This window comes from Chelonia mydas, chromosome 4 (genome assembly GCF_015237465.2).
Source record: "Chelonia mydas isolate rCheMyd1 chromosome 4, rCheMyd1.pri.v2, whole genome shotgun sequence".
NCBI classification, from domain to species: Eukaryota; Metazoa; Chordata; order Testudines; family Cheloniidae; genus Chelonia; species Chelonia mydas.
The window spans coordinates 25466840-25494589 of NC_057852.1; the positions used below are offsets into that span (position 1 = coordinate 25466840).

General features: G+C 41.1%; 1 protein-coding gene across 32 annotated transcripts in view; it reads left to right on the top strand.

Moving 5' to 3' along the window:
- LOC102931316 (melanopsin) overlaps positions 1-27750 on the top strand; it is a 140942-nt gene that overhangs the window by 49363 nt on the left and 63829 nt on the right. For 16 of the 32 annotated variants that reach the window (XR_005225083.2, XR_005225081.2, XR_005225080.2 and 13 more), the window contains 2 exons: positions 14394-14502; positions 17664-17798. Coding sequence is in view for 2 of the 32 variants with exons in the window: in XM_037896906.2 (XP_037752834.1) it covers positions 23440-23484 (45 nt within the window). In the remaining 30 variants the exon portion in view is untranslated. Of the gene's footprint in view, positions 1-5433; positions 5511-9374; positions 10515-14393; positions 14503-17663; positions 17799-21911; positions 23485-27750 lie in introns of those variants that run through there. The other 16 variants (XM_037896902.2, XM_037896901.2, XM_043545177.1 and 13 more) reach the window with 7 other exon arrangements.

Below are 27750 nucleotides of genomic sequence, written 5' to 3' on the forward strand. Positions count from 1 at the left end.
CAGCACTCACCATTCAATTCAGTGGGAAATTCAGCTTAAAGTCCTGATGACACGACATGGCCAGGTTATGATTGCGAGCAAAATTAGTTTAAAATGGAGGAACAGGACTACCATGCATTGCATTCAATTAGAATAACTCTCTGTTTTGGTCATGACCGAGAATGATTCCAGATCAATATGGTCTCTCATTGATGGTCAAGAAAATGCTAGAATAGGCAAAGCCTGATTTATTTGTCGTACCCTTATTGCCTATTCTCAGTGGTTTGATGTCTGAGTTTCAGGTGGGGACGTAGGGCAGACGTTGAGAGGAGGAAACCTTCAGGGAGTTTTAACAGGAAAGGAAGGCATTATCTGAAAAAATCAGGAGCTGGGGATGGTATGAGACAGTGGGGAAGTTCTGGCAAGGAAAGGAAAGGAGCAGAAAAAGATGGAACCGTAAAATGCGTAGGTCAGAAGTGGTGTCAGTGATTATAAAAGCTGTGCAGAAACTGGGATTTTTATTTTGGAAACTCACTTTAATCTGGATTATCTAGACAATAACTGGTTCAAATGGAATCCATCTCACTTACAAATTTTGCATGCCATAAGAGGTTTCGTAAGTATGATCCAAACACTTCATAGATCAAAAAATTATTCAGGAAATCTGTCAGTGAATTTTCTGTGCAAAAAAATTATTTAATGCAGTTTGTTAGAAGCAACCTTCACCAGGATCCTGGGGCAGTGCAGAATGGCCATCTGAATGTATGCCATGTTTGACGTCAAAGTTCTCTTTAAATCTACCCTGCTGTTCATCTCTTATGAATGGTGCAGAAAGTGGGTGCACGAACTTTTTTTTTTTTTTTAATTGCACTACAAGATTGCTTCAGTTGTCAGGAGCTAATGTTGTAGTGACACTAATTAGCTGTAGAACTGGTAGATCCAACCACTTATTTGTTTGTTGCAATTTGTACGACTCAACCACAGCCGAGCACCCATCCCAAGCTCTGCACACCCTTGACATTGGCTTTAAAAATGAACTCTTAAAGTAAACAGATGTCAGCTACCCACAGATTGTAATACCACTGCCAATAACATAAATGTAACAACCCTGCAACAGAATCCTTCCCGGACTCCACTACCCAGCCTAACCCCGCTCCTTACCAGCCAAGAAAAAAAAGATGGGCTTTGCAGCATTCCCTGAAAATTGGAATATGAACATGGAATTGGAATAACATGCTTGGAATATTAGAAGGCAAGGGGGAGAGTAAATTCCTTGGCACTGTAATGGTGAATGCCCTGCCAGCAGACTCCTTTCTCTTTTGTCAATCAAATGCAAGTTCAGCTGTCATGATCACAACTGGGCAGTATCTCACAGGCAGAGACATGATCTCTTAGATAAATTGGTCAAACCAACACCTTAAAATCAAAGGGAAAACAACAGGTAGGGATAAGACGAAAGAATGACTTCACCTTTTTCTGCTGCATCAGCTATTGGCTGCTGACAGAATTGGGACACTTAAATACACTTGGCAGTTTGTAAGCATGTGTTAGTATATGTGGAATACAAAACACAAGCTGCTTGCTTTATTTCAGTTATTTGGGAGAATCACATTGTATCTGGGACTCAGAGAGAATTAAGAAACAACATATATCTATGTTCTCCCGGAGGATATGCCTTGCATTGACTGACAGTGGAAGCTGTGGGAAGGCTGGACTAGACAATCTAATAGGTCTTTTCCATTTCTAACTTCTGTTATTTCTCATAATTCTTCTGCTACCTCCTTTTCATCCAGAAGATGCTGTGTGTGGAGAAGCCAATCCCAGCTCTGGGAGATCAAAGGGGAGCTGTTGCTCCAAAGAATGAACCACATGATGGACATGTGAAATAGTGCAAAAGGGCATGATAGAGGAAGCTGTGGTCAGGTGGTAGGAAGCATCACTATGATGTGGTTCATTCTGAGGATAGGGGAAGCAGGGTAAAATTAGGGTGGAAGAGCAAAAGAAATTCTTGGGGCCTTATGAGAACCCCTGGCTTTTAAGAGCCTCAGGCTAAGGTTCCCTTAAGAATGGTCATGCAGCAGTATTGCGTGCGCTCGAGATAGGACTAAAGTCCTTCTGTGTTTATAGAAATGCTTTTAAGGGGTTGTACTGATTCAGATTCAATTTCATATAGGGAGATTGAAGGCTTGAGTTTTCCAACTCTTCAGTGGCCTGGGGCTCTGGATGGGAAATTAAAATAGTAAACAACATGGTTTCTGAAGGCCAACCAGCTTTCAGTTGAATAGGATCAGTAAACTGAAGAGCCAAAATAGCAGCCATTGGAAGACCAGGGGTAATTTTCCATTGAATAGAGGTGTGAGTACTTTTGATTTCAACAAACATCACAGTGTGGAAAATGCACTACAATAGGAAATTATTTTTCTTGCCAAAATGAAAAGGAGAAGTCTGAACTGAGTGGCATCAAACTGATTTTATCTATGGATTTCCTACTGTGTGTGTGAGGACTGTTCTGTGCTAATGGTTCTGTTTCAGTTTACATTGAAATAGACTGTATTGTAATTATTTTCTTTCCAACATACATGCACACACAGATTGGGCTCGCTGCCCAGGGTGCCTTATGAGTTTTTAGAGCTTTAGTCCAAAATGTTCAAAAGCATCTGTGCATCTGGGACCATAATTAGGGTCTTTAAAATCTATTTTAAATATATAGATTCAGACCCCCAGTATTAAGTAAGGAAGCAACAATTCACTTGGAAAGCAGGATACAAAAAGTACCTTATTCGGTCCTGGAAGTGTCTCTGCTTGCTTCATCCCACAGCCTCTCTCTACAGGCCCTTAAAAAAATTCTTTTATTCTCTTGCTTCTCTGTCATGTTATCATGGCTTCACCTGCTTTCTGCTTTTGAACTGTGTGAGGCTGTGGAGTATACATCACTAAGACAGTCAAGGCTGACTCCCACCCGCCAGGGATGCTTTGATTTGATGCTTGAATCACCCTCCCCACAGCGAAGGAGAGATGGATTAGAGAGAGTTCATTGAAGCAGGAAAATGCTGTCTAACCAAAGATTCTAGGACTCTCCATTCTCCCTCTTCTGGGGAATTTGTATTGTTCTTTTGAAGGATTTTGTGTGTCAGTTTCTCTCTGTCTTTACTTTTACTGTTTCTGCTATACTTGGCTCTCGAGGCTCTCAAGTCAATCTGTGTAGTTTTTACTGGAGACAGTGGAAGTTGTACATATATACCTGTTGCATCTTTTGCTCTTTACGCAACAAACATAAGCTGAAGGAACCACACAGGTAGGGTGGGGTCCAAATAACTTTGTTTACTGAATACACACAATTTGCAGGGCCTGGCTATATATGCATAGTACTGCTCTTGCAGGGTTCTGGTGGCTTTTAAAACATAGGACATAGTGAACACTTCTAGAGGGTTCACAAATTATTTAAAGGGATACGATGCCCATACACTACACCTGTGTGCACTGCTGGGTTCATTCTTTGCTTCCCTGAAGCAGGTTTGATACTGTGTGTTTCATTTTGGGGAAATGTGGTGTTTTCAGCTATTCTGCTGGGCAAGTTAAACTTGTACTGGTGAGTGCTGTGCCAGATGGAATAAGGATTACCTAAACTCATTAGAATTAGACTGAGCAAAGCCCAGAAACTAAAACTACAGACAGAGAACAGTTTATATACTGGAGCTCGTCTGCTTGGTGAAGAGGAGAAGTGGATTATTTGAGAAGCCTTCATTTGTTCCTGCTGGATGTAAGTACATGTACTAAACCACATTACTGTGACTAGGGACACAGTTTAATGTTTGTTTGCATGCTGTTACATTTATCTACCAGGAGGGAGAAAAAAACACCAGAGCTTTCCTATGTAATCCGTCGATGCAGTATATTTCCAGTGCCATGGGTGCAGTTTGACATGCACTGTACTTACAGCTGTCCATCAGATAATACACACAAACGTTTCCCACATGATCCTGTTTTTCCCCAAAGGACTAGTACAAAGAGCTAAAATGGTTCTACTTACAACAGGCACAGTGATTACAGTAGATCAAAAAGGAAGGGGGAACACTCCAATTCTGGTGCTACTATGATGTCATGGGTATTGAAATCATGTGCTGAGGTGGCAATGCAACTAATCTGTGGCAATATATAGCACATGGAAAAGAATGGGCAAAAGGAAATAAACGTACCTGAAAGGACTCCATGCCATCAATCAGGCCTACATCCAGCCAGACATGTGTGTTTGCGTGCGCACATCATATAGAATGTGGAACTGGGAAGGGCATGGTCCCCTTGGAGAAGATGAAGGACTAACTGTGGGGGCATGGAGAATGTATAAATTAAGATGTGTAGGCCTTCAACAACACGTGGCAGGCCTGAATGGATCCATAATTGGGTTCATTTTCCTGAAGAAGCCTTAGTTTTTCGTAAGTTTGGGAAAGCCTGATATACGAGGTGCTTCCTTGGGCTCCCACACACCCTTCTCTGGGGTGCCAAGAAAGGAGCAGCAACTGAAAGGGCCATTCTACTGTTGCTCACAGGTTCTGGATTTGGGAAGGAAATCTGGTAGTAGGCTCTCCTGTTTCCCCTGGAGGGGAGGACATGTTATCACCAAAATTTCCCTTTTTCCCCTCTCTGGTCTCCTGGAGAGATGAGAGAGCCAACAGGGGACAGATCTCCTTGTAGTAGTGAAAAATATAGGCAAAAAATTGGGATGAATAGATGTGTTGGCCTTCCAAGGTCATCTTGTTTTCATTCTGCTTTTGGTTTAAGGATAATATACAGATCAACTCTAACATAGCCTTTATGAGTACTATATGGCTCAGGGAATTCAATGTTTTCTATGAGACTCTTCACTTCCACATCCAATTTGCAAAACAGCATGGGTTGGTAGTGATTTTGAAGTTTGTAGCCCATTTCGTGTAATTATTTTTAATGGGAATTGCATGTCCAAATCCCTTAGGTAGATTTGAAAATCTCATTGAGATGAACGTCAATGGGAAAATGAGTTCCCCATCCTATAGTGCATCATAGCAAATGGCCCATCTCCTACTGAATTGCAAAAGTGAAGGGACTATGGAAACAGAGTTGGTGTCTGAACACTGAGATACTCGTCAGGGCAAGCCTCAAGGAGAAGGTCTTGGATGTACTTGAGCTTTTATAACCTTTCTCTGGAAAGTAGCACATTTAGAAGATGCTGGATTGTTATTGGCGGGTATACAGTGAAAGAACTACACATGTAACTGATGTTTTGCCATAACATTTGGGATGTTTGTTCCATTGGGGATCTCTTAGGTGATATTTCAAGTTCCCTAGAGTTCACACTTAACAGGAATAGAAGCTTTTCTGCTAAGTGTTCTGGGCTAAGCCATTCAAGAAGTGATACATCACTGCTACTAAAGGTATATTCCTTTGGGATTTTAACTGTTGCCAATCTGTCTGTTCAAGGACACACTGGAGGTTCTTATTTCATATCCAAATATACTTCCACCTGCTTTAATCTGTAGAACTTGAAGCCTTTCCAGGTAGGTCTTTTTTTCTTCTTCGTCGTCGTCTTCTTTTTTTTCCCCCCTCCACTGCTCCTAATTAAATCTGTAGAGTCACAGTGTAGTTGGAGTAAGTGTGTGTGTGTATATATATATGTGTGTGTGTATGTATGTATATGTGTGTGTGTGTGTGTGTATATATATATATATATATATATAAATATATATAAAGGTAGCCTAAGTGTTTCCATTGCTAAGGCCCCTTTTCAATGTTTATAGCATTCTGAAACATTCACCTTTCAGGTGAAACTTTCCTAGCCTAGTCTCTACCCAAGGGTTGGTTGGTTTGTTTGTTTTTAAATAAAACAATTAAAATTAAAATATTGCAGTATGAGAACATTTGCCTAGGCTTGGAAAACTTCAGTAGGGAAGCTGAAAGTATGACCGTCACAAGTGTTTGTCACAGTCAAAACTGCTCTGGCAGAGATTATGACTTTTAGGGCTTTTTTCATAATGCCCAGGGTACTGCAAGGGCCTTCATACTGAGTTGAATTGCATCCTGTGGGCTTATTCTTCAAAAGTGGGTCCTAAACTTAGGCATCTACATCCATAACTAAGCACCTGGGGCTAACTTGGGTGCCTGAAATGAGTATTTAATGTCGAAAGATGGATTTGGCTGCTTAACTTTAGGCATCCACGTTTGAAAATTAATTCCTTATCAATAAATGCTATTCATGGAATGCTGTCTGAAAAGGGCACACATGGGCAATCAATACACACTAAAAAGCAACAAAGCATTTTACCTCTTGCATCAAAACTCAAAGAAATACTTCAGTTTTCAGATTCTTCAGAAGTCTAGAAGAGAGAGTTCAGTAGATGGGGTGAGAGGAAAGCTGCTAAATAGTCAAAGTTATTGGATTAATTTTGTACACTGAAGTGACTTTTTAACAAGTATATCAGTGGATTGTAGGCTAAGTACACTCAGTGCAGTAGGAGTATCAAAAGCTGTGGGTCATGCTGGTAAAAATGCCGTGAGGAGACAGAAATCCGTTGTTTTAAACATAGCAATATCCATTTGTCAGCTATCCAATAATGCAAACTGATTTAAACTTTGCCTTCTTGACTGACTACATATTAGGCATGGGAGTTGTCTGATCTGCATCCGTAAAAATAAAGGTGCATATGCTTTTCAATATGCTTTTAGATACCTTTGTGTGAACATAGGGTGTAGCCTGATGAATATCCAGAAGTCAGCCAAATCCAGCTTGATGACTCAATAGGGGCTACTTGATTATAAAACCCAGCCTACATGAATACTCTCCCTTGTCGCACAGTGGACATCCAGCTGGCTCTCTAATGCAGCAGTGACTTGGAATGCATCTCAGGAATTAGCTCTTTGTAAGGCAAAAAAATGAATGTGGCCTTCACGTATTCCAATTCCCTACTTCTTTCACACATCAAGTAAGGCACGCTGGCTCTTGTCAGCTCTCGATTCTCCTTCTTCGAAATGAAAATGTGGTAGAAACCTATTGAAATGTGTAGAAGTATTTTGAAGTTTTCAGTCATCTTGACGGTGTGAGCCTTGTCACTTGTGAGCATTTGCCATGTGACTCAGAAATAATGCTCATGTTAATTGGCAGGCCAACCTGTAGCTTTCCTAAAGCACTGACAAATTTCATTTGGAGCAAATCCAACCACTGGGTCAATCCACTTGGCTCATTGATGCAGGGTGATACTCCTATTATATGTTTCTTTTCTGCTCTAGGCTACAAATCAACAGATGAATTTCCAAATATGCTGCTTTATAATCCCATGTGGTATAGCACATAGAAAACAAAGGGATCACAGATTATTTTGTGATCTCTGACAATGTAACATTTCTCTGGCTCTCTTTCTAGCTCCTTTCTGGCTCTGACTACTAAACATCCTGCGATGTCTGGAGACACCATTTCTTTTCTTTCTGTAACATAATGCACCTATTCCATGACTATGCACTTCACATACCTAATACTATTCTACTGCTGCTTTTTGTAAATTAATAACCAGGCTCTGCTTGTGCACATTGTCTTGCAGTGAAAATAGCATAATTGACCATGGGCAAACACCACTTCCTTAAAAGGATTGAGACTCCTGACATTAATATCTGAAAGGAAAACTATTCATCCTGCTGAATCTATACCCAGTAGGATCTTTTCTGTGGTTTCTGCACTGCTCCTTTGATGTCCAATCTGTTTGACATTCCATAGCTGTGCACTCCATCCTGTCTGCCTTTGCTCACTAGATTAACAGTATTCTGGGTTTCTTGATGTGTTGGTCAGGGACTGTGCTTCCAGGCTTAGGTTCCACGGGAAGCAGTGCTGCTATTTCAGTTGTTCTTTTGTCTGAAACTCCAGTGAACTAATGCCCAATTATGGTGCTGGGGAGGGATAACTTTTTTCTGGAGTTGCCATCCTTCAGATGAGATGGAGGAAGGATGATCCTGTGTTTAAGACACTGGACTGGGACACTGGAGATCTGAGTTGAGTTTGCAGCTCTGCCAGACTTTGTGTGACCTTGGGTTTATCCGTCTGCCTTAATCTGTTCCTTGACACTAACTGTCTGTGCCTCTGCTCCATATCTGTAAAATGAGAGTAATATTCAAATGCTGTAGTGATGGGAGCTATATAAGCAGCCAGTATAAAACTGAGGTCTTGACCATTGGCGATCATTTAAAAATCCTGCAATGCTTTTTGCAAGAGTTAGATGTTCGACCCCAGGTTCTGACCAAATTCCATCTGTGTTAATTATATTATGCCTACTGAAGATCCCTGCAGCTTTAATTTGATACAGTAGTCTTCACAACTTAGCCTAAGCTGTTAAACAGCTGTAACTCTTCACCCCAGTGGGGATACCTTTCAGTGGCAGATAAAATGATTCCTATGTATGGTATATAGTGTACATCAATTTGTTAGATTTGCCAAGCACTTTAGGAACCTTTGGGATGAAAGGTGCTATATAAATATAAAATTCCCTTATACTTCCTAAATTAGTGTGTTCTAGTTTCCAAAAATTCATACTTCCTCTCAGTATTCTGTGTGCCATCCAGGCCTTTTTTATTTTTTTATCTTTGAAATATCTGTTTAGTTTGGTTAGCCCCCTAATTGGGGAAGCAGCATCTTGACCCACATTTATCATTCTTTCACTTTAAAGAAAGCTCCTTTGGGAACTCCTCTACCTGCTGGTGTTTTATCCTGTCAGCAGCTAGTCTAACATTTTCAAATATGTTGATTTCAGTTACAACACAGAACATAAAGTGTACAGTGTTCACTTTATATTTTTATTACAAATATTTGCACTGTAAAAAAGATAAAAGAAATAGTATTTTTCAATTCATCTCGTACAAGTACTGTCGTGTAATCTTTATCATGAAAGTGCAACTTACAAAGGTAGATTTTTTTTAACATAACTGCACTCAAAAACAAAGCAATCTAAAATGTTAGAGCGTACAAGTCAAAGCATGAAGGGACGTACGAATGTTTAGCATATCTGGCACATAAATACTTTGCAATGACAGCTACGACAGTGCCATGCAAACACCTGTTCTCACTTTCAGGTGACATTGTAAATAAGAAGCAGGCAGCATTATCTCTTGTTAACCTTTTTGCCTTAGCGATCAGCTGAACAAGGAGGAGGACTGAGGGGACTTGTATGAGGTGAAGTGAAAAATATTTCTTTTGTTTATCTTTTTTACAGTGCAAATATTTGTAATAAAAATAATATAAAGTGAGCACTGTATACTTTGTATTCTGTGTTGTAATTGAAATCAATATATTTGTAAATGTATAAAAACATCCAAAATTATTTATAATAAAGTTACATTGGTATTTTATTATTGCTCAACAGTGCAATTAAACCTACCATTAATTGACAGTTTTTAAAATCTAGTTTAATTTGTTTTGTTAATCGCATGCATTAACTGTGATTAATTGACATCCCTAATAGTATTTTAAACATTTCACGTGTACTTATGTCTGTATATTTCCTAGGTACATTTGGTGAATTTGATTTTTGCAAATTAATTTGACTGCAAACTGCAGAATGTGTTTTTCTGTTTCCAGCAAAATATATTGTAAAGATTTTTGGTTTTGTGACAGTAAAATACCATCAACATAAAGAGAAGCTTTTTATTACTAAACACTGTCAGTGTGCCTGCTTATATCTATCGTCATACACCTAAACATATATTTGTGATATTAATAAATGTTGTGACCAGAGCAAACCTCACCTTGCAAATTTAAATGTCAAAACATATTTGGCTTTACGATATTTTTGTTATCTATAAAAACTCTATATCTTCTCTAGGATTCTAAAACATTATATGACTTTTTGTTATTGAATTCCCATTACCTTTATATGCATTATATTCAGAGCAGGTAACATTGCCTATTATTAAGGTTGCCTAATACTTCACATCTGAAAATCCTGTTTTCAGTTGCTTGTTATCACTTTGCCAAACTTTAACCATTCAGGCTAAATTTTTGCATGCTAGTTGTCAGCTTCAGGCTTTTTTCTTCTTCTTCTTCTTTTTTTAAATATATTTCAGCCATTTCTTCCAAAATATTTCAGCCATTTCTGAGAGTGAAGTTAGAGAAAATACATTGTTTTGCCCGTGTTACAAAAATTTGGAGAAGCTTTGAGAAGCTCTATCACCTCCATGCTTTGGAGCAAGGACTTGAAATTTGGCAGGAGTGTCTTTTATGTCAGGGTTATGCCTTTTTGCCATCCCCATGAAAATTGTACCCAAATTATAAACTTTTGAAAAAATGCTCAGCAAAGAGTTGCTAGAACTTCACAGCTAAAATCTCTGAAGATTCCAGTCGCTCTAAATATGCTCCAGCCTGGACTTTCCTCTGGGCTGCTGTGGGGCATGCCAGGTCCACACGCTGGAACTAAGAGCAAGGAGCTTGTCTTTCCTAATGGACTCCCAGCAGATGCCCAGGCAACATGGAGGAAGAAGCTGCCTGATTCCAATGGTGATGGGATAAGAGCTGGATGTGAGGGAAAGTGAGTAAATTGGAGCCTGGGATGGGAGGGTCAGAAACTGAGACTGAAAGGGGGAGAAGGAAACTGGTGGGGTGTGGGAGGAGACTGGAAATTAGTTGGTGGAGACTGGGAAGGACTGGGAGCCAGTAAGTCAAAGGGGGGAACTAAGATTGGACAAGAAGCTGGGTGGAAATGGACTGGCTGGAAAAGAAGCCTGGAAGTGAGAACAAATGAGGAAGGGGGAAGGAGATTAATAACAAGAATTTTAGTTATAAGCTGGGGACACATCAATTAGAAGTAATGGAGGAGAGGGACCTTGGAGTACTGGTTGATCACAGGGTGTCTATGAGCTGCCAATGTGATGTGGCTGTGAAAAAAGCTAATGCGGTCTTGGGATGCATCAGGCGAGGTATTTCCAGTAGAGATAAGGAGGTTTTAGTACCGTTCTACAAGGCACTGGTGAGACCTCACCTGGAATACTGGGTGCAGTTCTGGTCTCCCATGTTTAAGAAGGATGAATTCAAACTGGAACAGGTACAGAGAAGGGTTACTAGGATGATCCGAGGAATGGAAGAGCTGTCTTATGAAAGGAGACTCAAGGAGCTTGGCTTGTTTAGCCTAACTAAAAGAAGGTTGAGGGGAGATATGATTGCTCTCTATAAATATATCAGAGGGATAAATACCAGAGAGGGAGAGGAATTATTTAAGCTCAGTACCAATGTGGACTCAAGAACAAATGGATATAAACTGGTCATTGGGAAGTTTAGACTTGAAATTAGATGAAGGTTTCTAACCATCAGAGGAGTGAAGTTCTGGAACTGCCTTCCAAGGGAAGCAGTGGGGGCAAAAGACCTATCTGGCTTCAAGATTAAACTCGATAAGTTTATGGAGGAGATGGTATGATGGGATAACATGATTTTGGCAATTAATTGGTCTTTGACTATTCATGGTAAATAGGCCCAATGGACTGTGATGGGATGTTAGATGGGGTGGGATCTGAGTTACTACAGAGAATTCTTTCCTGGATATCTGGCTGGTGAATCTTGCCCATATGCTCAAGGTTCAGCTGATCGCCATATTTGGGGTCGGGAAAGAATGTTCCTCCAGGGCGGATTGGAAGAGGCCCTGGAGGTTTTTAGCCTTCCTGTGTAGCATGGAGCACGGGTCACTTGCTGGAGGATTCTCTGCTCCTTGAAATCTTTAAACCACGATTTGTGGACTTCAATCGCTCAGACATAGGTGAGAGGTTTTTCGCAGGAGTGGGTGGGTGAGATTTGGTGGCCTGCATTGTGCAGGAGGTCAGACTAGATGATCATAATGGCCCCTTCTGACCTTAATATCTGTGAATCTATGAGAGAGAGAGCGATCTGATGAGGCACCAGAGTGTGCTGGGAGAAGTGGGACTGGCTGGAGAAAAAAGACTGGGACAAGGAGCCGGGGAGGGGATGTTGAGATTGGATCAGAAGCCCGGGTTAGGAGGTTGGGACTGGGGAACATGAGGGGATGACTGGAGGTCAGAGGGAGTGAGACACAGTTGAGGGGAAGGGGGATAAGCAAGGAAACTCGGTTGAGGTGGAAGTGGGAATGACAACCAGGGAGGAAAACTGGGAGAGGCGTCCTGAGATCAGATGAGAAGCTAGGAGGAGACTGGGACTGGCTGGGCAAAAAGATTGGGAATGAGAACCCGTTGGGAGCAGGGGTGGGAAGAGAGATGTGATGAGGAGCTAGGTTGCAGGAGGAGAACTGGGACTCTCGGCGAACAGAATGAGACAAGGGGCTGGAGGGGGAGAATTGTAAAGGAGGCGGGCTACTGCAAGAAGAGAAAGGATGGCCTCCTGGTTAAGGCAGTAGAATAGGATTCTATTCTTGCTTGTGCCTTAGAACTCTAATGAGATGCTACGCAAGTCACTTAAACCAAGCTTTTCTCAGGTGATCAGTAACGGTGTGTTCCTCATTTTCTGGGTGCCTGAGGTCAGTTTTGCAAAAGTGCTGAAGAATCACAGCTGCAACTGAAGTCAATGAGACGTGCTTTGAACATATAGAATACTATATAATGCTAAGTACTCTGAAAAATCAGGTCCTAGGTTTCTCAAATTGGGTACACAAAATTAGTGGATACTTTTGACCTTCTGCTCTCTATGCCTTCATTCCTATCTTTATCACGAAGGTACTAATACTCCCTCACCTCACAGGGGTATTGTAAAAATAAGTTAATTAATATTTGTGAAGTACTCAAATGCTACAATGATCAGCAGAGAAAAACCATGAAGAAATTGTTAATTCTGTCTTCAGGGCAGGGTTTGACTAGAATGCAATAAATAAAGCATGGGGCTACACCCAGAAGAATGAGAATAAAGCAAAATATTGAATAGCTGCTCTTTAACTGAGCACCATCCATCCTGTGCACTGAATGATGAGGTAGGGCTCTTCTGCTAAATATAGTATGTGATCATGTAATTAAAAACTATATCATAGTGCATATGCACAAGGGGCCAAATAAAGCAGGAACAGGAACCTTAATTCTGGCATTTCCTGATTTCTGATGATCTAAACTTGGAAGATAAAATAACTTGGTGACACTCTGGTGTACACTTTGTAGTTTTAGGTGCTAACAGCAATGTGATTATTTCGTCCAACTCCTGGAAACACTGTGCCCAAGTTTATGAAAATTACTGAAAGATTTTGTCTATTTTCTGGTCTTAAAATCATGAGGGTCTGAATTCTCTCAACTACACATGGAGGATCTCTGCTGTGACATTCTGCCCTTTCTACGTGTCATTAACCCCTTCGGGGAAAGTAGGATATTGAATGCCAGGTTCACCACAGGCATCTGAGTTGAGAAATTTACTCTTGATATAAAATACATGAAACAGAGATACTTAAAAGAAATTTCTCTTAGCATTCAATGTTTCATATACTTTGAAGTACCTGGAACAATTGTGCCTTACAATAATGAAGAGTTATGACCTTAAAATGTAATTGTGGTTGGAAAATTGGCTCTATAAAACAGCAATAAATCTGCCCCTTAAGGGACAGCACCAGGTTTAGGAAGCGCTTAAGCTCACTTAGTGGAACTTAAGTGATGCATTGGCTTTGCGGTGGCCCACTGCAGATGGGCTTCGCCCTTAAGTGTATTCCAGTAGTTGTCTACTGACCAACGTGAAGAGTACATTTTGCTATTCTTTACTCCTGCTAGCAATGCAGATCCAATACAGCTGAAAGAGAGTGAGCTGGATTATTTTTTCTGGCCATATGTCTCCTCAACAGATGTGTTAAATAGATTCCAGCATTGGAATCTTTATTTCTCCTGGTGATGCTTAACTCAAAAGGAACAGAATTTTGACTTTCGTATCTCATGTTGAATTTGTAGGACTGGCAGTTAAAAAGTCCACTTTTCCACTTGTCAGCTGAGCCAACTTGATGTGCTTGTCATTAAGGACCCAAGAAAATTCCCACTCAAGTCAGTAGAAAAACTCCTATTAAGTTGAATGGGATTTAGCTCAGGCCTTAAGGGACAAACATGGAACCCACCCAGTAACTCTTCTACAAGCTCCCTTTTCACGATCTATCTCCACATCATCACCTACTAACATTAGTTGTAGCTGATCTTTAAGGGTGGACAAAGCTTCTGTTATTGGTGAGAGGGAAATCCCCCCTGCCTCCTATCAACTTAAAAAAATAACACACAATGAAACCAGTTTTGGAATTGGACATCTGTTCTTTTCTTTGGGCCAAGGAAGTATCATGTAGAGTTTTAGTCTTATGTGCTTTCCAGGTCTCGATGACAAATTCTGGGGAAGTTCCTAAGGAGGTTCCTGATGCAATTGGAGCTCAGCAAAGGCTCCTTATACTGCTTCACGTTGCATGAGAGCTGCACTTTGTTTTTTTTCCTGGCTCCAGGATGAGCGCCACCTGACTGCGATGTATTTAGAACAAAAGGCTGATGGTCATATTCTGCTGAGGGCAACTACTTAACACTTCACTGAACCAGTTCCTGAGATGTGGCCAGGTGGGCACTAGCACTATGGGAGGCTTGTTGGAAGATTTTAGGCTGGCTGGCTGAATGAATTCTTCGTATTTGCTGGTGAATAAGCACCTAAAAGTGATTAATCCATCTGTGGATTAATTAGATTAAATTCTCCCCCCACAGGATCACTGCTATTATCAGGTCTGTAGTCAGATGATATTTTAAAATTCTAAAGCACTCGACTTGACTAGAGTATCCAAAGGCATTTGTTGTCCAGCCCCTGTAGTTTGTACATGTTCTAATTAAATGTCACAGTGGCTTAAAATAAATCAATATTTATATTCCCTGAGAAAAAATATCAGTTGGAGCGTCCAGAATATACCTTGTTCTCACTCTAGTATATTCAGTTTACCCACTGGCCTTCCCACAAAAGATCATTTTAAAACTTTAGATTGTTTAGCTAGTGATTTAAATTAAGATTATAGTGGAGAGAAGTGGTGAAAATCATTCTGTAAGTTTCAGTTGTGTTAACTAACATCCCACCCACAGACTCATAATGTGTCCATTGCTACAATTTTAGGATGCCCATTCTTAGTGCTATATGCCCTAAAATCCTTCAGAAAGTGTCTCTCATTACAGCTTCAAGTAGCTACATTAAGGACTCACTGGAAAGTTCAGAAGAGTATTTTCCTCTATATTTTTTGTCAATGTTCCAAATTTGTCTTTGGAAAAAAAAATCTTACTGATAACTTAATATTAATAAAGATTTACTTCATGCCATCTTGAGTGGTCCCTTCTTAAAAATGACAATAAACAAACTTATACTTGAGCTAGTCTCAAGTTTTTAACGATATATCTATGAGTAGCTAAATGCTTCATAATCGAGGTTCTATCTAGGTTTTTTATATGCTTTCTCAGCACTGTAGTATTTGGAAATCAGTAAGCTCTTGGGCATGTCATCAGTGGATTAGCATCATTTTGGGTCTTGAAGAAGGCCTCATACCACTTGGAGGGCTGGACAATTGAGTCTGAACATATGTGATTCATATATTTTAACTGAGTAGAAAAAAGGCTCTGTAAGCATATGATAGCTATTGTCACAAATGAAGAACTATATTAAAAGCAAAGGTAAATCAGTGTTGTTTTCAGTTCCCTGACACCCTTTTCTATTTTCATTTTATTTTCCCATGTATCTGTGTGTGTGTGTGTGTGTGTGAGAGAGAGAGAGAGTTATCTGTGTATATGTCTGACCGAGATCCCAGGGGACCCAGCTGAGGTCACTCTATTAGGGTGAACTGTAAAGAATGGGGTAGACAACCTCAAATCTTGTGGATATTCCAATGCTTTGATTTACCAAGACAGCACTAAACAGCTTCTGTTATACCTTATTGGTTACCCAGAAGTCCAAAACACAGTTCCCTTAAAGTAACCCAGCCTCAGGCCTCCACCGAGATACCCAAGTCAAATATGATGAGGATTAATGAAAATCTTATTTCATCATATAAAAAAGTTCTACCAATCCCAAAAGATCAGACACGTTACCTCTCAGGTTAATGAATATTCCAGATCTTACTCAAATACACGCTTACAGCCAAGTCTTATTAACTAAACTAAAATGTATTTAAAAAAGAAAAGAGAGAGACAGACTATGGTTAAAAGATTAATATACATACAGACATGAGTTCAATTCTTGAGGTTCAGATTTATAGCAGAGATGAGGAGCTTTGTAGCTGCAAAGAGTACTTTTAGAATTTTGTCCATAGCTTATAGTTCAATGTCCTATTCAGGGCATACCAGCAAAACTGGGATCTCATCTTGCGACTCAAACTTCCCCGGATGAAGCTTAAGCAGATCTGAGATGATAGGATCAGGACCCAAGGATCCTTTATACAATTTCAGGCCGCCTTTTACAGGCCGGAGTGCCTCGGCTTACAATGGGCAATCAGGGTGACTTGAAGTAGGTCCATCACTGGTAATTAGCTCCACAAATTAACGTAAGGCAATTACCGTTTTTTCCATCATTTGCAGATGATTGGCTATACATTTCAAAGAGAGATGAAAACAGCGATATCCTGTGTTTACAGTTAATTTAAATGCTAGGATGTTCTTTTGAACTCTGAATTAACAGAATACAGCATAGACAGGGACTATTGATTCCATTGTTGACCACTACCAATCTATATGTAAATACACAAAAACACAAACATTATCTCCCCATATGTCTTTGAGGGTTGAATTTGAGTTATTCATCCCGCAGGGTGCTTAACCCTTTCTGGTCATGCATCACAAGATGTAAATATCATGTAGCTATTTCTTCTTTACTGCAGGGACTACAAACATTAGTATTCTCTCTCTCTCTCTCTCTTTTTTTTTTTTAAAGGACAAGGCTTCTCTCTTTCCTGACCATATTAAAGTCTGATAGCACTCAGTGGATTAACTTCAATAGTGTTCCACAGAAGTTGGTAAATGGAAGTTACGAAAAGCTAATCAATAAAATGTTAAATGGCATTACTATGGATGCATTCTGTTAGGCCTTGAGTATCAACTTTGTATAGCCCATTTTCTGTTGACATGAATGTGTCTAGCTTCTCCTTGGTAACTAAATATATACTATTACTTGTTCTTAAAGGATTTTAAATCATTAGACTCTGCAAGATCAGTTTTTAAACCCTTAACTCTGGAATAAGGTCTCTTGAAATGTGTTGGCATGATGAGGACCAGAAAAAGTTTAAATAGTTGTTGCTACTTCAACTAATCATTGTTTTGGTGGAATTTCATTATTGATAGCATTAGCCCGTTGACTTCAGTGGAAGACCATTGAAAATGAATCTCCAGCAAGAGAGAGCCATCTTTTCAATGATGGTTTTCAACCTTTGCAATCTATTCAACTAGACAAGTTCCTGTACCACACACGCATTTGTGGTGTAATCAAAATGCCTTCTCTGATTCCCTGTTTGTTATTCCGTATGACTGATGCACCATTAAGATAAAGTTTTCACCACAAAGTATTGTTTTGGGCTAGAATTTCTCATTCTTCAAACCAAAATTCCTTAAACAGTATTTGAGTCATCTCAGCATGAAAAAGGTGATGGTGGCTGTGATAGGAGGTTTCAGCCATTTAAAAACTTGTTTAGAAGCTTTTGTGCACTTGAATAGCCCAATGTTTTCATGTAATTGTTTATGGTATGCTTGGTGTTTTGCAGGCAAAATTAAAAAATGAGGACCCAAGCCAAAGGAGTTTACATTCTAAAGTTACACGAGAGATACAACAGACATGGAGGATGCGGAGATAATGGTGCATAGCTGGATACAGCCAGAGAGGGCACAGTGAATGAGAGGTAAGATGGGCTACATCATGGATTTCTGCTTATAGAGGTCATTTAATCCATTCCCGCTGGTTAAAGTATATGTAGACCATCCCTGCCAGGTGTTAGTTTAATCTGTTCTTTAAAACATCTAGGGACTGGGATTCTACAACCTCCTAGGTAATCTGTGCCAGTGCTTAACTATCCTTGCAGTTCAAAAGTTTTTCCTAATATCTAACCTAACTCTCTCTTGCTGCAAACGAAGCCAATTATTTCTTGTCCTACCCTTAGTGCACATGAAGAACAATTGATCACTGTCCTCCTTATAACAACCTTTTACTTATTTGAAGACTGTTATTCCCTCTCAGCTTTCTCTTCTCTGGACTAAACATACCCAAACTTTCAACCTTTCCTCAAAGTAATGACTAAAGCTACGATAGAAAAGTTGAGCTGATGAGCCTTGTGAATTTTAAATTGAGATCTGAGGGAGGGACTAATCATGTGGTGCACAAGGGAAAGGAGAACATTCCAGGATTATACAGCAGCGTAGGAAAGGCATGAAGATTAGAGTGGGAGAAGGAAATGAAAGGACTGGTTAATCAGAAAGCTTGAGTGGAGTTAAGCGGAGAAAGTTCAAAAAAGAACTAGATAAATTCATGGAGGATAGGTCCACCAATGACTATTAGCCAGGATGGGCAGGGATGGTGTCCCTAGCCTCTGTTTGCCAGAAGCCGGGAATGAGGGACAGGGAATGTATCATTTTGATGATAACCTGTTCTGTTCATTCCCTCTGGGGCACCTGTCGCTGGCCACTGTTGGAAGACAGGATACTGAGCTAGATGGACCCTTGGTCTGACTCAGTATGGCCATTCTTATGAGAAGGGGGAATAGGAAGAAATAAGTGTTGAAATGTAGACAGGAGCGAAGTTATGCAGTGTCTCAAAGGCAAGAATCAAGAACTTAGATGTTGGGTAGTTAGAGAAGGGACTTAACTGAGACAGATTGGATGAAATCCTGGCCCTATTGAAGTCAGCGGGAGGTTTGCAATTGACTTGAGTGGGGACTGAATAGCAGGGGAAGAAAATGATTTTGGGCCATTTGAATTCTGGGTCGATTGCAGGGGGACAGTGTGAGAATCAGTGAAACCAGGGAGAAAGGAGGTGCCAGGCTGGATGAGGATGTGAGTGGTAGAAAAGGAGAAAAATGGGCAGTTCTTGCATATGCAACTCTCATTGGAACTGACACTGATGTCAATAGGAGTTTTGCCCAGGTTCTGACTGCAGAATCAGGCCCCATTGCAGGAGTTCTGTATGCAAAAAAAAAAAAAAAAGTAGCAGGCCGCAACTAGAATGCATGTAGTTAACAGCAAAGAATGATGAAGTGGGTTCTAGCTCACGAAAGCTTATGCCCAAATAAATTTGTTAGTCTCTAAGGTGCCACAAGGACTCCTCGTTTGCTGATACAGACTAACACAGCTACCACTCTGAAACCTGCTTTGCTATGCTTATAGGAATACTGTTAGTCATTTAATAAAATATTGAAAGTTAACTTTAAGAAAAATCCCAGTTTCTGATAGAGCTCCTTTTAAATAGTATGTCTGAATCCTTTCTTTAAATACAGTTACAAAAATGTTTGCATGGATTTTTCAGCTCCCCTGTTGATTTCTCCCCTGGTGAAAAAGACTTAACTAAGGTCCCAGTGCTGCAAACATGTATGCACAAACCTTATTTAACAGGGGAGCATTGATCCCGGTTATATCCAAATCAGTTTTAAATACACAAAGAGAAAAAATTGAGGGTGGTTGGTTTTTTTTGGTGCTAATTTCTTTATCATCCATAGTTAGAAGTAACCTCTCAAATTATTCTCAATGCTAGATTTTCAAGCAAATGTTACTTTCAGGTTGACAGTGTCCTTTAAATTGGTTGCAAGATAAAGTTATAAAAGAGCAAAAATAATGCTCAGTACATCTTCCTCACTGATTTCAGTGCACTCTGACCACATGTTGTAGATGCCAACTAAATGAGTGTGAATATATCTGGATATCCATAAATGAAGTAAATATACTTATCATACACCATATTTATGTATTACTTTATTTGGATATATAAAATAACCAGAAGTGCCTGTCTGACAAATACTTAATCAGACAAACAAAAAGTAAAACCCTAGCATACCCATAATGTACAATAACCAGACAGCACAAAAGTACATTCAATTTTCCACTTTCCCTAAACATCATCCCCAATAATATTTGCTTCTTCACAGCTTCCCCCTCCCTCCCTGCCCAAGGATGTATTTTGCAGATATGCCCTGAAGGTCAACAGATGTAGGTTACTATAGACAAAACAGGGCTGGAGGGATCAGATTCCAAAGGAAAGGGCCTTCACAAAGAATGCCCTGCTACCAGCTCCTCGCCTCCTTCCCCATACCTATAGACATCCAGCTCAGGTACCTCTTCCATAACGCAGATTTGCAGTATAGTATAAAAGAGAGGCTGTCAGGTGAGAAAGTCCTAACCTATATTGGGCAACACGAGCACTTGCAACTCTACTCCATTGGATGTGTGCTTTTTTTTTTTTTTTTTTTTTGGTGACTATTCAACCCATTAGGAATGTCCATGCATTTGTAGAGGATTGCATATGTTAGAATGGAGATGTACTGAAGGTTGACTTTGAGACAGCCCTTGTCACTTCTAGGGTCCCAGCACATCAGAAGTGCTTTGAAGCAGCAATACATTATGAAAAAAACAAACAAACAAAAAAAAACCCCTGTTAATGAAACCCTAACATTGTAATTCTAATCACCCTCATCAGGAAATCAGGACATTTGAAGTTTTATGTCTAAAGTCTCTGCTGGGGATAATTCCACTGACTTCCCGTAACTCCCACAGCTATTGTAACTCAGTCATACATGTGGATGCAGGCCCAAACCCTTGGTAACTAGAGGACAGAATTCTCCTACCCCCTTCCAAGCATAGCATCACTATACATGGGAGTATACTGCAGTCTCGGTATCACTCTGTATATTGGGCATGGTGTAACTGGTTGATCTGGAAAATCACATATCCACTGGTCATGCCCCTTTCCCCTCTCTAAATTCCCCCCCCCCCCCCCGCGTGAACCTTATTTGTCCAGAAAATTTACCTTGAAAGATTTGAGTATTAGTATGAGTAGCAGTAGTATTAATGCACAGTACTAAATATGCCCAAGGCAAGAATCTTAATTTTGAATTTCTTAACTTTTTGTGATTAAAATCTCAGCCATAATGGTTTGGTTATATAAGGGTGGAGTTTTCCCTCTTCTTTTTACATTAAACTTTGAAAATGCAGTAAGAAATCCACTTTTTTATATCTTGAATTTTGCATTTTAAGCAAGATTTCACCCCTCTAGTCAACATACCCAATGTTTCCTCGGTAAGCTGTCTGGAGTGGTTCATGACCGTGAATGCCAATCTCAGGGCAGACTGTCAAGAAGCAGGGCAGAAACCCCAAACTGACTGCAAGTTCTATCATTAGATTTCACCAACCCAGTCACAAGTGCGAACTCCTAAAGCAGTATAACAGTCTTACCATGGAGTAACAGAAAGTCTCCTTGGGCATTTCAGTCTATCTTTCCCCACCAGGCAAGCTGGACTTAGGCCATGTCTACACATACAGAGCTGCAGCAGCTCTCCCATCGGCATAAAAAAACCCACCCCAAAGAAGTTCTCCCACCAACATAGCAATGTTGGTGTAATTTACATCACTCGGGGAGTGGAATATTCACACCCCTGAGTGACAAACTTTTGCTGACATAATTGGTAGTGTAGATATAGCCTTAGTGATAGATCGTTGCCCTGCACCAAAGATAACAAAATATTCAGGTTGCTCCCAGTCCCAAGAGACCAGTCACTTAACATAGGTCAATCTGTACCTCAGATCTCACAGCAAAGATAAGGCTTGTAGCCAATCCTATAGTAAACTAAGGATTTATTAACTAGGAAAAGAAATTAGAGAATTATTGCAATATTAAAGCAGGCAAGCATATATACACAAATGAGTTAGTCTGTGGTTTCAAAAGGTGACTGAGTTGTAGTGATCTGTCAGCTCCGAATGTCTTTTGGGGCTAACCCAGCTTGACCATGAAGATCTCTACTTCTATTTTGTAGGTCTAGCCCTGTGAGAGTCCAAACAGCAAAAGATGAAAAAAATTGTTGTCAGCTATTTTTATTTCCTCCTTCCAGAATTCAAGCTGTTCGGATGAGCCCTTTTGCAGGTAGCCTCTTCATTGGTGTGAGGTGGCAACTAACAAAGTCTTTGTATTATGATGTCCCACAATGGCCCATTTAGATTTGATAGGCCTTCTTGAGGGGCAGGAGAGGATCCCTCCTGACTGGGTTCACAGTTTAAGAGCAAATATTTATTACTATTACAAAGCAAAAACTTAAATGTGACCTTATAGCATGTGATAAAGACATAAGTGAGATTAATGTATGCAGCAGCTTACAAGCATTTAATCAACTCTAAACACGTTGTTGTAAGTCCAATAACCATCTTAACTATACTAACACCCACGTGAGGTGGGCTGGTTTCCAGCAATGAATTTGTCAGTTCTTGGCTGAGGCCTAAAGCCCTGGCAAGAACTGGCACCTTGTCTGCCAGCACCCCAGTAAGTTCTTTGGGGTCACGGACTACCATCTGATGTGTTGGTACAGCACCTAGCCCCATACACTTCATGACTGGAGCTCCTAAGTGCTACCACAATACAAATACATCATAAAGCATTTTGTGTTTTTCTTTCTCATGCCTATGTTTTGAGAGAAGGGAGGGGAGAGAATTAGGTCAATCCACAATGTCAAATCCTTTTTGATTTTGCCGTCTGGAACATGGACAGACGGCAGCAACGATTTGCATTTTAGGTAACAGACACAGTGGATAATGAGGTGTGGAGGGGGAGGGTTACTTGGAAGGGAAAGAGGGAGACCAGGCAGAGAGAAGAAAGAAAAGAGCGTGAAAGAAACGGGATGAGAGAAAGAAAAGGCGGAGCCCGAGGGAAAAACTTGGGAGAAGGAAAGTGGGAGAAAAAGGAGAGGAGGAAGGATGGAAAATGAGAAAAAGGAAACGGACAAGGGGAAGTCTAAGGAGGAAAGAACTCAAGAGAAGAGGGAAGGGAAAACCTAAAGCAGGGGCAGGAGAGAGAGAGGAGGACAAGGAGCATTGCAGTCAGCGAGGCTCAAGGGGTCCGGCCGCCCCACTGCCGGAGGGGGGCAGCTCTAGGGGCGCACAGGCCCCTGTGGCCCAGAGCTGCGGCTGCGGGGGAGCGGCGGAGCTCGCTTTCTCTGGCCTGCCGAGGTCACCGGCTGGCGTGGGGAGCAGGGGGCGGGGAAACCCCCACCACGCTCCTCTTGAGCCGCTTAAATAGCTGCGAGCGCGCCGGGCCAGTCCCATCTCCCCCTCCCGGCACAGGCAGCGGGCGGCTGCCAGAGGCCGGCGGGCCCTTCACACGCGCTCCCCGCCCGCTCCCCTCCCCGACTCCCGCAGCCGTGGCGCGGCCGGAGGAGCAAGCGGCGGCGGCTTCTGGGGCAGCAGGGGCCGCGTCCCCGCGGGATGGAGCTGGGGGACCAGTAGGGCCGGTTCCTCCGCCGCCTGCCCGGCTGGGCTGAGTGCCCCGGCCAGCTGCGCCCGCGGCCGGCTTGGATGCTCCGGGGCGCGGAGCCCAGGATGGCGGGGGCGCAGGAGCAGGTGAGGCCGGGCGCGTGGGACAGGCAGCGGCTCTGGTGGCCGGGGCAGAGCGGAGAAGTTCAGGGCGCGGGGAGGGTTTGGAAAGAATCCCCGCTGTCCTGCCGTCAGAGCCTCCCCGCCCAGAGAGTCTGGGGCGCGTCACACGTGCAGTGCGGGAGGCGGAATACTCTCGGGTGTGGTGTGTGTGGGGGGCTAATGCCTCTGAAGTGGTGCTCCCACGTACACACCGGGCTGCCCGGCGCTGGTGTCACTTGGAGTGAGGGCTCTTGCTTTCTTATTGTTAAACGCCTCTTTGAAACACAGGGCAGACATCCTCCATCCGAGAGAGAGAGAGACATTAAAAAACCCAGCATTTTAAAGTTTAAAGGCGCGGGAGTCCTCTTCCATAGGAGTGGGATTTGGGAAGGCGGGGTGTGTGTTGTGTAAACAGATTCCTCTGTGCTGTTTTGCTTTCTTAATGCTAAAATGTATTCATTTTATTTATTTATTTTCTGATGAATCTTCTCGGTGGTGTTCTGCTTCAATGCATTTTGACTGCTGCTCTTAGGAGGTGGTAATCTGAATCTTCCCGTAGGAAAACTTGCTCTCTTTATCATAAGGAATAACGATTTTTATTATGGAACTAGAGAGCCGTAGGCTCTCTGAAAGATTCTCCGAGTTAAACCCTCCCCATTGGACTGATGCACCAAGTGATGTCTCACTCAGGTACCTGCTGCTCCTGCAGGATCTGCGCCCATTAGACCTTTTTGATAAGAGCCAGAAAGTGTTGATGGAGAAAAGAATATATATTAGAAGCCCCAAAGCAGATTTCAGAGTTGCAATCTGTGTGTGAAGCTGATTAATGAAGTGTCATGCTAAGCAACCCGTGTGAACGTTTGTACATTGTTTAAGAAAATTTTCAAATAACAGCTTAATAAACTTATAACAAAAGGGGGATTTGTTTGTGCATTGCAAATTGCTTTTTAATCCTTTGGAGGGAAATGGGGTCGTTTTGCCAAACTACTTATATGATTCTTTCTATAAATTTATGTATGCTTTTCCCATCTAAATAAATTTATGTTGCTTTATAAATATTTTAGAATAAAATGTTTCTAAAATGCAGTGATCTTTAAAAGTTCCCACAAAACTAAATTTGTTAGCCAAAATGACCATCATTGCATCCACTAGGATAAATATTTTCTTTTCTTTCTGTAAACTACTATTATAAAAGCCAAGGTTTTAGTAACAGAAGGGGTTCTGACAGTTACTGAAGTGAAAGAAATTAAAAAATGAGGCACAAATTAAGGCACATGCCATTTAATCTCAATAGGTTGTTCTCATAGCATACCCAGATGAATACTTTTTGGATGAGATTTTTTAAAATGGGCTTTTAAAATTACACCAAGGTGATTTTTTGGCACCTGAAGTTTGCAGATGATACAAAGCTGGGAGGTATTGCCAATTTAGAGAAGGACCGGGAAATCATACAGGGAGATTTGGATGACCTTGTAAACTGGAGTAATAGTAATAGGATGAAATTTAATCGTGAGAAGTGTAAGGTCATACATTTAGGGATTAATAACAAGAATTTTAGTTATAAGCTGGGGACGCATCAATTAGAAGAAACGGAAGAGGAGAAGGACTTTGGAGTATTGGTTGATCACAGGATGTCTATGAGCCGCCAATGTGATATGGCTGTGAAAAAAGCTAATGCAGTCTTGGGATGCATCAGGCGAGGTATTTCCAGTAGAGATAAGGAGGTTTTAGTACCGTTCTACAAGGCACTGGTGAGACCTCACCTGGAATACTGGGTGCAGTTCTGGTCTCCCATGTTGAAGAAGGATGAATTCAAACTGGAACAGGTACAGAGAAGGGCTACTAGGATGATCCGAGGAATGGAAAACCTGTCTTATGAAAGGAGACTCAAAGAGCTTGGCTTGTTTAGCCTAACCAAAAGAAGGTTGAGGGGAGATATGATTACTCTCTCTAAATATATCAGAGGGGTAAATACCGGAGAGGGAGAGGAATTATTTAAGCTCAGTACCAATGTGGACTCAAGAACAAATGGATATAAACTGGTCATTGGGAAGTTTAGACTTGAAATTAGACAAAGGTTTCTAACCATCAGAAGTTTGGGAATAGCCTTCCAAGGGAAGCAGTGGGGGCAAAAGACCTATCTGGCTTCAAGATTAAACTCGATAAGTTTATGGAGGAGATGGTATGATGGGATAACATGATTTTGGCAATTAATTGATCTTTGACTATTCATGGTAAATAGGCCCAATGGACTGTGATGGGATGTTAGATGGGGTGGGATCTGAGTTACTACAGAGAATTCTTTCCTGGATATCTGGCTGGTGAATCTTGCCCATATGCTCAAGGTTCAGCTGATCGCCATATTTGGGGTCGGGAAGGAATTTTCCTCTAGGGCAGATTGGAAGAGGTTTTTCGCCTTCCTCTGTAGCAGGAGGCACGGGTCGCTTGCTGGAGGATTCTCTGCTCCTTGAAGTCTTTAAAACATGATTTGATGACTTCGATCGCTCAGACATAGGTGAGAGGCTTTTCGCAGGAGTGGGTGGGTGAGATTCTGTGGCCTGCTTTGTGCAGGAGGTCGGACTAGATGATCATAATGGTCCCTTCTGACCTTAGTATGTTGTACCAATAAAATAAAAACCAGCAGGATCTTATTAAGGGGAAAAAGGCAAAATACCACATTTATTGTGAATACAGAAAGAATCATAGTAAGCAGTTAGTTACAGCTGTAACATTCCATTCAATCTCATCTTTATTCACACATTCATTCATACACACACACACACACAGGTTCTGCAAGGTTGTTATCATAGTAAGCAGTTAGTTATAGCTATAACATTCCATTCAATCTCATATTTATTCACACATTCACTCATACACACACACACACACAGGTTCTGCAAAGTTGTTATCATAGTTACCAGCCTTAGAGTTGCTCATGCCAAGCCACTGGCCAGGTGGCCTGGACATGAGGAGGGAGCAGGGCCTTGTCAGATGCTCATCTGATGCTCCTGGAAGTTGGTTTGCAGAATCAGACCCCAAAGTTCTCACTTTTTAGAGTCTATTTTTATAGGAATTTCTTCCTATGCCAGTCTATGGGAATTGCTGCATCATGCTGTTGCTGAATCAATCAGCAGATGGCACATTCCTGATGGCTCCAAGATGTTATCTTGTTCTTTGGTTCTCCCATTCTTGAGGCTGTTGGGTGGATTCCAGTCTGCCCTCCGGGGGTCCTCTGGTTATTTCCACTTGACGCCTTCTTTAGCCGATGGACACTGGATTCTTAGGCTGGCACCTCCCTGATCATTCAGTTATCATCCACACCAAGCATCCATCCACATACATCCTCTATCTCTATTTTAATCACAATTGTTAATACAACAAAAGGGCGGGGAGTCTCTGGGTGCTGTTTCTGTTGTTAGAGTATTGCTTTGAGTCTCTGTGAATTGCTTTGAGAACAGACTCTGTCTTAGAATGTACTAACACAATTAGCAGCTTGCAAGTTTCACACACAGAGGGAGAGAAACAGTACCAAAAACCCAGAGACCTCTTAATTAGTAATACCCTGGAATTTAAACTATGGGGAATCAAACTCGTTTGTGATTTTAATATAGAACTTCTTTAATATGATCCAACAGTATATATGAATCTATGATTTTCAGAAGTGCTGAGCCCTCAGCAGCTCACACTGAAGTGAGGACTTTTGAAAACCAGACCACTTACCAAAGTGCCTAAATGCACCAAGTGCCCCGATCCCAAGAACACCTGTAATCACAATGGCACCACTAAAAACTGATTTTGGGTCTTCACTTCTTATTTAACTGGTTTTATCAGTTTGTATCAGACCTTTATTATAATATGGTGTGTATTTGTTAATACATTTTGAATGAAATATCCTAGCAAAATTATCTCTACATTTTGTTCCAGGTCATTATGTTCTTCATTCTATTTTGAACAGGTCACATTGATTATTATTATTTCTTAGCAGCCTCTATAAATTCAACTATATAAGAATCCATTTGAATACTTCAGGGTAGAATTCAAACCTAAAAGCCAAAATCAGAGTTAAAGCTAAGAAGTCTTTTCCCATGTTTTATTGCCTTTTGCATGTAGGATTGCAGCTGTCTCAGGTGATTGCATGATGTTTTTCTATGTGCTGAAATATCAAGTCACAAAGGGGTCTGTTTAAGATGCTGTGCCTGTTCCAACAGTCTTCAGTCAATCAGAATTCCAACTAAACTTAACTGGAACTGC